The 12,295-nt window shown below is 38.6% G+C and overlaps 1 protein-coding gene across 1 annotated transcript in view; it reads left to right on the top strand.

Moving 5' to 3' along the window:
* Positions 1 to 11,786, top strand: part of ctif (CBP80/20-dependent translation initiation factor) — a 123,877-nt gene extending 112,091 nt beyond the window's left edge. The window contains exons 12-13 of the mRNA XM_062031334.1: positions 3,571 to 3,624; positions 4,013 to 11,786. Of these exons, the coding sequence (XP_061887318.1) occupies positions 3,571 to 3,624; positions 4,013 to 4,234 (276 nt within the window). The 3' untranslated portion in view covers positions 4,235 to 11,786. The remainder of the gene's footprint in view (positions 1 to 3,570; positions 3,625 to 4,012) is intronic.
* Positions 11,787 to 12,295: the final 509 nt, after the last annotated feature.

Below are 12,295 nucleotides of genomic sequence, written 5' to 3'. Positions count from 1 at the left end.
TGTTTGAATAATCAATGTAATTGGGAGACATCTGGGCAACAAAACACACCTGTCAGTCACATGTTCCAATACTTTTGCTCTGATGAAAAATGGGTAGTTTCAAACAAAATGTGCTATCTTCTAAGTTGTGTATCAGATCCAGATGTAAATACCTGGAAATAAAAGCTGAAATGTTGATCTCTTGTCCTATATTCATCTTTTGATGTCAAACCCAAATGTTTTCAGTCTACAACAAAAATAAACAAATTGGACTCACTGTTTCAATACTTTTGGAGGGCACTGTATACACATATATATATATATACACATATATATATATATATATATATACACATATATATATATATACACATATATATATATACACATATATATATATATACACATATATATATATATATATACACATATATATATATATATATATATATGTGTGTATATATATATATATATATATATATATATATATATATATATATATATATATATATATATATATATATATATATATATATATATACACACACGTTTAAAGTAACCTCTGCATTTGATCCGTCCCTTGGGAGGTGAGGGGAGCAGTGAGCAGCAGCGGTGGCCGCGCTCGGGAATCATTTTGGTGATTTAACCCTCAATTCCAACCATTGATGCTGAGTGGAGGTAATGGGTCCCATTTTTATAGTCTTTGGTTTGAACTCACGACCTACCGATCTCAGGGCAGACACTCTAAACCAGGGGTCCCCAACGCGGTGCCCGCGGGCACCAGGTAGCCCGTAAGGACCAGATAAGTAGCCCGCTGGCCTGTTCTAAAAATAGCAGCACTTACCAGTGAGCTGCCTCTATTTTTTAAATTTTATTTATTTACTAGCAAGCTGGTCTCGCTTTGCCCGACATTTTTAATTCTAAGAGAGACAAAACTCAAAATAGAATTTGAAAATCCAAGAAAATATTTTAAAGACTTGGTCTTCACTTTTTTAAATAAATTCATTAATGTTTTACTTTGCTTCTTATAACTTTCAGAAAGACAATTTTAGAGAAAAAATACAACCTTAAAAATTATTTTAGGATTTTTAAACACATATACCTTTTTACCTTTTAAATTCCTTCCTCTTCTTTCCTGACAATTTAAATCAATGTTCAAGTAAATGTATTGTTTTTATTGTAAAGAATAATAAATACATTTTGATTTAATTCTTCATTTTAGCTTCTGTTTTTTCGACGAAGAATATTTGTGAAATATTTCTTCAAACTTATTATGATTAAAATTCAAAAAAATTATTCTGGCAAATCTAAAAAATCTGTAGAATCAAATTTAAATCTTATTTCAAAGTCTTTTGAATTTCTTTCAAAAAATTTATTCTGGAAAATCTAGAAGAAATAATGATTTGTCTTTGTTAGAAATATAGCTTGGTCCAATTTGTTATATATTCTAACAAAGTGTCGATTGGATTTTAACCTTTTTAAAACATATCATCAAAATTCTAAAATTAATCTTAATCAGGAAAATGTATTAATGATGTTCCATAAATTATTTTTTTAATTTTTTCAAAAAAGATTCAAATTAGCTAGTTTTTCTCTTCTTTTTTTCGGTTGAATTTTGAATTTGAAAGAGTCGAAATTGAAGATAAACTATGTTTCAAAATTAATTGTCATTTTTTTCGTGTTTTCTCCTCTTTTAAACCGATTAATTAAGTGTAAATATCATTAATTATTAATAATAACATAGAGTTAAAGGTAAAAGGGGTGGTATAGCTCGGTTGGTAGAGCGGCCGTGCCAGCAACTTGAGGGTTGCTGGTTCGATCCCCGCTTCCGCCATCCTAGTCAATGCCGTTGTGTCCTTGGGCAAGACACTTTACCCACCTGCTCCCAGTGCCACCCACACAGGTTTAAATGTAACTTAGATATTGGGTTTCACTATGTAAAGCGCTTTGAGTCACTGGAGAAAAGCGCTATATATATATAATTCACAAATTGAGCAAATTGGCTATTTTTGGCAATTTATTTAAGTGTGTATCAAACTGGTAGCTCTTCGCATTAATCAGTACCCAAGAAGTAGCTCTTGGTTTCAAAAATGTTGGTGACCCCTGCTCTAAACTCAATGCCACTGAGCAGGCAAGTTTAAATAAACTGTCATTAAAACTATATATGTATATGACGAAACAGCAACTTTGCAAGCATTGTAATTTTCCCACAGACCACCACTTGGGCTACGGGGATGGTGATGTACTTCATGCTCAAATAAGCAATCCAAACATTTGGAAAATGTTTTGATCGCTAGTTTTCCTTTCGCTGCAAATGGGTAAATCTTGCATTGTGCCACAATTTTGTGGAAGACACAAATGTCTGTTGATCAATCAATGAACAGCAGAATGTTGAGCCTAAAGGGAAATTTTACTTTTTAGGAAATTTGCCTATCATTCACACTCCTTATGTAAGACAAGCACACATATTATTTTCTTTTTTTATGCATTAGAAATAGTAAATAGACGCAAGCAAAAGTCTGCTTACAATGGAGCCTATTGAAGTCGCTCTATTATGCCTCTAAAGCATTTAATAACACATCGAAACACCGGCGCATTATTTTCACAAACCCATCACAACGTTCCTTTTTTTCCCCCCCCCACATCATCACTGATTACTACTCACTGCAGACATGAGAGCCAACAAACATAATAAAACATCTCTTACTGTACAATGTCTGCTCTCACTGAAGAAGCCAACTGCTGCGATGATGATATATTCCCATTTATATAAAGAATGACCCATAATCATTAACGCTTGTAACAACAATATCACTAATACTTGGTTAATATTTAGGTCACGAAATGTAAATGGAGTATTGTTGGCGATTTTTTGATGGTTATTTAGAGGGCTTTATGGCCGGAATAGAGGACCTCCCATTGACTTCATTGGAGGCGGACTTTTATTTACAAGTTAGAATGCATTAAAAAAAATACATCTGTCTTGTCTCTCATAATGATTGTGAATGATAGCAAAATTTCTAAAAAAAAAAAAAAAAAAAAGGGTAGTTCCCCTGTAACTAGCTACCCGTAGGGTTGGGCATCGTTTGAATTTGAACGATTCGGATTCCTTCGTTCTCAGTTTTCATGATTTGAATGAGCGCGCTAACCGGACTTCTTTTTTGATGAAATATCCTCTTTATTAACTAGACAAAGCTGTCACTTTAAAAAAATAAATTTTTCGTTGTTCGGCGTATATTTGGTGGCTATTTCTTCCGGTATAAATTAATCGTGATAATTTTTTTGCCATATGGCCCAGCCCCGCCATAGTAAACTATACCAAATCGTACTGCATGGTAGAAACAGGGCTTCATTCACCAGAAGTTGACGTCAAAAACTGTATGAGTTCTGTCTTAAAGCCTGATCTAATTAGAATGAATATAATGTAGCGTTCAGTCAATTTACATAAAATACTATATATTTGCATTTATGCTGGCCTCATTATCTCCTGGCCTTCCTCGCTGTCCTCTACGTCAACTCCATGCTGCTGCGTTCCCATACGTCCTGATTCGAATTGACGCAGCGTCTGTTCTTGTTTTTTTCCCTGTGTAGCTGTTGCAGTCCAAAGATGTCAAGGAGGACGCCGTGCTGTGCTGCTCCATGGAGGTAAGACGCATACACACATGCTGAAGATATCGCAACAAATTTGTGCAGTACTGTAAACACGCTATTTATGAAATTGTGTTTTATTTAAATGCACAACTGTTATCTTACACGGCAGTTCGACAGCACGCCGCTTGTTTGTTTTCCGACCCTGGCCATCCTCACGGGGGTTATGAATAATAAAATAGCGCAGGTGAAGCAGAATTATAGATGAAATCTGATTCTGACCGCATGAGGCTAGACAGCAGAGAGGTTAGAACAGAGATCGAGGCCAGAGGCGGTGTGAACCTCCGCTGTTCTGACAGTATCCACGGTAACAAGGTGCCAGACGATGTCTCACACTTCCTCCTCCCGCCGTCTCCTCCCTCCTCCCATTCCCTCCATCCAACAGCTGCAGAGCGCAGGGCGCCTCCTGGAGGAGCAGCTCCCCGAAATGATGACGGAGCTCCTGGCGGCCGTGCGGGACAAGATGCTGTGCCCGGCCGAGTCGCCGCTGACCCGCTCTCTCCTCATGGAGGTGGTGGAGCTGCACGCGCACCGCTGGAGCCCCCTGGAGGCGTTCACCACGCAGTACTACGACCGCACCATCCAAAAGCTCACCACCACGGCCTAGCGCTTCTAAACGGACCCAAACTTATGAATTTGAACTGTGCAATCCCAGTCGGTGAAGATATAGGAGGCTGAAAGTGATGATGCTTGGCCACTAGGGGCAGTGTAGCCCACATGGGCGCTGGGATAAAAGCGAGGGCTGGTGGTGGTGGGGGAAGATGGCAGCAGCCTGTCTGTTGGGAATAGAGAGATTTTATAGAGGAGGAGGGTCAGGGTGTCCGTGTCGGTCTCTTCATTGTGTTCATTTGTCCACCTCAGCCCCCCGACCCCACTCTGCGCGCCTCCATGCCTCCTGCAGCCCTCGTGGCTGATAAAAGAGAGAAAAAAATAGGGGGAGGCAGGGAGCAGACGCGATGCTGTCTGTATGTCTGGGCCGTCTGCCCTCCCTTCCACATGGACCTGGGTCACGAGGTCTCACCGCGGGACTCCCTCACGGCTCCTCCCCCTGCCTTTGTCTCCCCCCCTCCTTTAGCAGGAAGCCTTTTTGTGCGGATGAGACAGCGGGCCTGCTGGGCCAGGCTGGGCTCAGGATAAGGATCAGGCTGGCTAGAGTAGGGTGGCAGATGGCGGATTGAGCCCTTGTGGGACACACACACACACACACTACATCCAGGCGTTCTGCTCCCCATAGCAAAAGAGGAAATTGGGGGTCGGCAGCATTAGAGAATTAAAAAAACACACTGCTGTTAATTCTTTTTGTTTTTGTCTCCCAAGCCGAGCATCTCCCCTCAAGTGTAACACCACCCTTTTATTTTTTTGTATTTATATACTGTATTTGACTATTTAATTCTTACCAAGGACTATGGGGGCCACGCTGAAAAGAAAAAATTGTCAAATTCCGGGGGGGGGGGAGTCATAGAATGACGAGAATAATGTCGTAGTCTTACGGGAAGAAAGTTATAATATACCATAAATAAAATGAATAGGCAAAGTCGTTTTTCGAAATAATTGTAATCTTACGAGAATAAAGTGATCTTCGAGAAATGTAGTCGTGTCGTGAGAACAAAGATTACAGTCATAATGTAATACTGCGATAAAAGATTTATAATATGCACCTGGGGATAAGCTGATTGGCAACACTAAGCAGTCCCTAGAGTGTGAATGTTGTCTGTCTATCTGTGTTGGCCCTGCGATGAGGTGGCGACTTGTCCAGGGTGTACCCCGCCTTCCGCCCGAATGCAGCTGAGATAGGCTCCAGCACCCCCCGCGACCCTTGAAGGGACAAGCGGTAGAAAATGGATGGAAGGATGGTCTAACGTACTATTAATGGAATAAAGTATGTCTTTCTTCAAGGAAAGTAGTCATGTTATGAAAACAAAGAATGCAGTCATAATGTTGCGCTAATAATCTAATACTCCGTTAAATATTCAGGGTATTACGGACTAATGTACTATTAGGGAAAAAGTCAAAATTTTATACAAATGAGGTAAGACTGCTATAAAAATGTGTAATATTGTAGACTAACATATTACGGGAAAAAAATGCATAATGTTACATGAATAATGTAATACTGCAATAAAAGATTTGTAATATTGTGGACTAATGTACAATTACAAGAAAAGAGTTGTAATATTACCAGAAAATGGTAATGTTAAGCGAATAATGTAATACTGCAATAAAAGGGTCGTAATATTATGTACAAATATACTTTTACCAGAAACACTGCGTAATGTTACACAAATAATGTGTGATAAAAGATTGGTATTATTATGGACTAATGTACTACAATGAAAAAATAAGTTGTCATGTTACAAGAGCAAAGTTGTATAGTTTCGTGAGTAAAGATGTAATTTACGAAAGAGTCATAATGTTATACTTTACGTATTACATGAAAAAGTGGAAATGAAGTCGTAATATAACAAGGAAAAGTGGCAATATTGAGAATACAGTCATGTGAATTAAGACGTCATTTACCGTATTTTCCGGACCATAGGGCGCACCGGATTATAAGGCGCACTGGAAATGAGCGGGTGTAGTCAGGTCTGTTTTCATACAAAAGGCGCACCAGATCATTAGGCGGTGGTCATATTATGATTTTTTTCTAAATTTAAAACACTTCCTTGTGGTCTACATAAAATGTAATGGTGGTTATTTGGTCAAAATGTTGCATAGATTATGTTTTACAGACCATCTTCAAGTCGCTTTCTGACAGTCGCTTCAGGATGCGCCGTTTTGTGATCGGTCTTATTTACGTGGCTCACCTTCGACAGCGTCTTCTCCCCGTCATCTTTGCTGTAGCGGTGTAGCGTGCAAGGACGGGAGTCGAAAAAGAATCAAGAGATGGAGCTCACTGTTTTAATGACATTCAGACTTGACCTAAATCAATAATGGAGAAGCATCTCCTCATCCGTGGCTCACTAGTGCAACAACAACGCCGGAAACTTGTCCAGTTAAAAACCGTCCGACCGGAACTGTCTAATAACTAAAGTTCTGTGGGTGAATAATGTAAACTCACTACATCGGTAGTTTTTAGCGCTTCCATAGAGAGTCCACTGACAGATATAAGTTAGAACTTTATACTACTTTATATTGGAAATGGCAATAGTGAAGGATGAATGCCCCATAACAAGAAGATATAGAAAAAGAAGCTTACGGACTACAACGGTGGACACGCGCGAATTTTCGGGACTTATGCAGATCCCAAATACAGATCAGCAGGTACCAGAAGATTAGAAAAGTTGGTTTTGCTTAATATTGCAAAACAAAACGCCAGATAATGTCCGCTAATGTGTGCCATTGTGCGGTCATTATGCACACACCATAATAATACTTGTATGTTTGACTATCGTAGCCGTAATGTACCAACAATCCATCAAGCGGTGCGGCTTCATAGCTTACCAAAGTCGTACTAAAACATGTTGACAGATTTTACGCGCCGTGTGTAATGTTCTATATTCTCAATGGAACATTTAAAGTTTTGGTGTTGTTTACTGGCGTCATATTGCAGTCTATATGTATCTCTTATGTGTTACTTTTACTACCATCTACTGGTCACACTTATCATTACACCATGTGCCAAAAAAATTGCTTCGAGGTCGGTAGGCACAACCAGAGTTATTCCGTACATTAGCCACACCGGACTATAAGGCGCACTGTCGATTTTTGAGAAATTTTAAGGATTTTAAGTGCGACTCATAGTCTAAATAAATGTTATGATAAAGCTGTGAATATTAAGGGAAAAAGTTGTCACGCAAATGAAGTCCTAATAAAACAAAAAAGCAATATTATGTGAATAAAGACGTGATTTACACGAAAGTCTTGATTTTAGGATAATAAAGCTGTAAATATTACGAGGAAAAGTGTTGCACTAACGAAGTTGTAATATAACAATAAAGTCGTATTGTTATGTGAAGGTGGCTATAATTTGCGACGAAGTTTAATCATTTCATAACAACAAAGCTGTACTGTTACAAGGGAGGAAAAGTCGCAAAGTTGTGCAAATGAAGTTTTAATAAGGAATAATAACATAATGTAATGTTATGTGAATAATGATGTCATTTAAGACAAAACGTTTTACAATGACGTTGTAATATTGTACAATTAAGTTGTAGTTTTAAGTGGAAAAGTAATAATTTTCCAGAAATAAGTCGCTATGGAAATAAATTCACAAGGTTACAGAGGGAAAAAAAAGTCTGTAACATTCTGTAATAATTGTAATATTCTAAAAGTCTAGTTGTGACGTTAGAAGGAAATGTGGCGTCAGAATTTTTTCGGAATATCGTAAGATTTTGTGCAATTAAAGTGGTTATATTAAAGAAAAATAGTCAGAAGTTTGCAAGAATTAAGTTGTAACGCTAGCTGAGTAAAAATGAGAGATTAGTAAGAAAAAGTCGGAATCTTACAATGACTTTAATTTCAAACGTTTCAGAGAAAAATGGCGTAATGCTAACGTTGTAACATTATGCCTGTAATGCCTGAATGTTTTAGGAAAAGTCATCATTTTAGGATATAAAATTGTAATTGCATGATACAGTTGCAATATTTCAAGGAAAAGTTGCATATTTGTGTTACAGAAGCTTAAAGTATATGGAAATAAAGTTGTACAGATAAGGTAATTAAGTTCAAATATTGCAACAAAAAATAAAAAATGATAATATCATGAGAACAAAGTGCTGTAGCAATGTTACGATAATTAAATTAGTAATTCAATTTCCAACAATAATGATCGCATTAGAGGCTACTCCCGTATGAAATATTTACTGTGACCTTATTCTCGTAATTCAGACTATTCCCAACTATGACCATATGTTTTCAGCGTTGCCCTGATATAATATACATTACATTGTCAAACCTTGTTTTTATGATTTTCAACATGTATGTATGAGATCTATTATTAGATATAGCGCTAGGCCATATTGCACGTTTGAGTTGTTTGCACTGTTGTGAGGCAGTTTGCTTTAAACAAACAAAAAAAAATCAGTAAAAGGAAATTGTTGGTAAGATAAAAGAAAATAGGAAAAAAATGGGGGGGAGGCAAATCAAAGGTAGCTGACATTTACCTGCCCTTTTGCCGTGAATATTTGGTGTGCGTTCAATATTGACACTAGTTGATCATTTTTTTGGTGTTTCAGGAAAAAAATGTCATTTATTAACCTGTGTATTTCAAAACAACCTAGCCAAAAATATATATCTATCTCTTTATATCTATATGTACACACAGAGCTAACTAATGTGCACTGTGATTGGTCACACAGCATCTGTGAATTGGCTCTCTGTGATCTGTGTTGAGTATATTTGCAAGTATTTAAATATCATTGAAGTGTCTTGAGTCCGCAAACAAGATGTGACGGGGTAAAAAACATTATCCCGTGCATTTTGATCATTAATTAGCTTGTTGCTTTCATGAACAATCACACACAAACGGTGTCCCAATTCAGTGGCTACATGTTACTCATTTCGCATATTTTCACAGAAGTTTGTGTTGCCATATTTAAACATGTTTTTCCTTATCTTGGGATTTAAGGAGGCCGTTTGATAGTAGCGATGCATCCAGTAAAAAGCGTCAAAAGAAGGCTGCGTTTGAAGGAAATTTAAAATTAGATATGTTTTATTATCTGTACATATTTTGCCGTCGCATTCTTAAGAACTTTTTGAAACTGTTTGAAATTGTGATATTTTGACAACAAGATTAAAGGGAGAAAAAAGTTGAACTGTTACAGCTATCTGGATGTTATAAGAAAAAAAAAGAACAAGAATTAGACCCCGTTTACACTAAGCCTGATAAGGTTATCCAGGGTAAATCACACCTAACCTTATCCGTGTCCACACACAACAATGCCACCGTTTAAGACCCTCTCACCGCTCTGTCCGCCGACGCAACACGACCTAGTACGCATGTGCAGAAAATGCGCACGTCATAGTCACCTCCAGTGTTGCTTTGTGTGCAAGTTCTTCAATTTAACTTATCTGCACAATATCCAGTTGTTGTGGTATTTCAATTAACTGGAATCCAGTGTGCTGTGGGGACCTATTGTAATGAATCACACCTGAGCCATCATAAATTAATCTTTATTGGACACGTGAAAGTAAACAATGTGATAAAGAACATTTTATATCAATCAAACTAGGGATCTAGATATCTGGTCAGGACACTCCTCACTCTTTTGCCTTCACCTTCATTGTCCATTCGGTTTTGGTGACTTTATATACTCTGGACCTAGATGTTGAGTCCGCGACATACATGGCGGACAATAACTGATACAGTCTGCTTTGCCGGTCCAAATGCATTTGATGTTTTCCGTAGTCTTCCCTCGACGGCCAAGTAATATAAAGCACACGCTACCTTTTTTATCACATCCACGGGAGCCCGCATTTTCGTTGTCTCTCCTTCGACAAATGGACAAAGTTTTTCGCTAAGTAGAATCACAGCTGACCTGGACATTCGAAAGTTCTCTTGCCGTCTGAGAAGTGTTGTATCCCAAATAGCTGCAATCGCACGTTTTCTTCTCTTAAGGTATTCATGTGTGATTTCCGCAAGCGTCTGTACAGACGGAAGGAGAAACACGGGCATGTCTGGATGACTCTCCTTCATATTTCCAGTGGTTAGCTCCGAGTTACGAAACCACTTTATTATGAAGCTGGCTGTGGCGCGTTCTTTCTGACATCACTTCTTTCTGGCGTTACTTCCTCTCCAAACTCAGTTTGTAAATGATTAATGAGTCCATACAAAGCTAAGGGCCGGAGATTCAAGTAATAGATGGCCCACTTACCCGTGTAAAAAATTGTCCAAGGAGGGGAACCTTAAACGATGGTTTAGTGTGGCTGAAACGGGGCTTAGGCTAAATAATTATTCGTGTAAGGGGTTAAACAACTTAGTGCAGTCATGGCCTTAGAGGGGGAAAAAAGTCTTGGAATGTTATGAGTCAATAACACGAGGGAAAAAAGCGTAGATTTCTGTGGCTAAAGTTGTAATGTTACAGAAAGAAGTCTGTAATGTTACGTGAAGACATAGATAAAAAGGTAATTTACAAAGAAAAAGTCTTAATCTTGCAATGAATTTGTAATGATTGTTATTTTAATGCTATTGGAATGAAGTCGCAATGGAAGGCAAGTTAAAATGAAAAAAATTTCATGTTAAAAGAATAATGTTTACTTTTCGTGACTATAGGCGCAAGTGTAACACGTTTTATTGTGTGCTGTTGTGTTTAAATATTTGTTTTCATCATCAGGACAAGGACGGCGAAGGATAGTAGCGATATTTCCTACAAAAAAAACATGAAAAGAAGGCCGCATTTGAAGGAATCTTTGAATTGTTGCTCTTTAACGTCGCTTTAAAAAAATGCAGCCTCTGAGTTGGGACACGGCTTCACACGCGCAGGAGTGTAATGCTACTAAGACGTCTGTGCTAATTCAAGCTAACAAATTAACTTTTTTTTAACACTGTTTTAAGTGCCTTACAAGTCATTGAACAGAGGAGCCAAACTATGTATCCAGCATGTAGGCCTTAGCGTAGCTCGTTAGCATCAGCTTAGCCTAGCATGTTGCTAACTTGTGAAGTAACCTTCCACTCCTAGCGTGTGCTCACACTACATTTTTGTTTTAAAGTGTTATTTTCTCTTTGTCTTGCATCAAGAATTCTAATATTGTGTGGTAGAAACACAAGGGAGATGAGGTTGTATTTTACTTTGATTTCTAGCTTGGTATTTAAGTTAAGCTCATATATGTTATACATGTTTTCGAGACTTCTGAAACAGTTGTGATACCTAGCTTGCGGGTAAGTGTGGTATTACTGTGTTTTAGTCAATGACAATAATACGCATACCGGGGTCACTTTTTGTTATGCAAAAACCATGTACCAGATTGGGGGGCAGGAAGGGATGTGGGATGCCCACCAGCCCCTTCATCGTCATCCTTGTCTGCCCCTCTAATGGAGTCCCCCCACCCTGCCTGCCCTTAGACCCCTTTTCTCGGGGGTCACATGACGTATGAATGGGACGAGGCGCCATTTTTTTGCATATTGTCATGAATATTAAACAAAACTGTTGGAGGCTCCAGACTGCTAGGCTTTCTGTGAGCAAGTGGAAAATAAAAAGAAGAGGGGAAAAAAGATCCGATGGAAGAAAAGTGTGTTGTGTTTTGTTTTTACGCCGCGCTGTGCAACAATAGAAAGACGCACACATTGTTCTCTGGGTCATTAGTGAATAAAGTGCGTGACAATCACGGCACCGCAGTAGGTCGTTACGCTAACAATGCCAACCTCATTTGCATGCCAGCCGTTATTTCGTCGCACATTAAGCACACAATACTTCTGAGATGTACTTCCACGTGTGCCCTACGGGGCTCCCAGTCCGCTGGCAACCCCACTTGGGGCGCCACCGCTTCTCCTTAGACGCCGAAGACGTCAACACACAAAGCTAATATAACTTTGTTAACAGATTCAATACATAAAGAGAATGATGGTAACTAATCGTGAGTTCAAACCCCTTCCGAGACTATAAAAATGGGACCCATTACCTCCCTGCTTGGTACTCAGCATCAAGGGTTGGAATTGGGCATTGAATCACCAAAATGATTCCCGAACGCGGCCACCCCTGCTGCTCACTGCTCCCCTCACCTCCCAGGATTT

This window comes from Entelurus aequoreus, linkage group LG21, assembly GCF_033978785.1.
Source record: "Entelurus aequoreus isolate RoL-2023_Sb linkage group LG21, RoL_Eaeq_v1.1, whole genome shotgun sequence".
Classification (NCBI taxonomy): domain Eukaryota; kingdom Metazoa; phylum Chordata; class Actinopteri; order Syngnathiformes; family Syngnathidae; genus Entelurus; species Entelurus aequoreus.
Note: the sequence above shows the minus strand (reverse complement) of the source record. Positions and strands in the feature narration are given on the sequence as shown.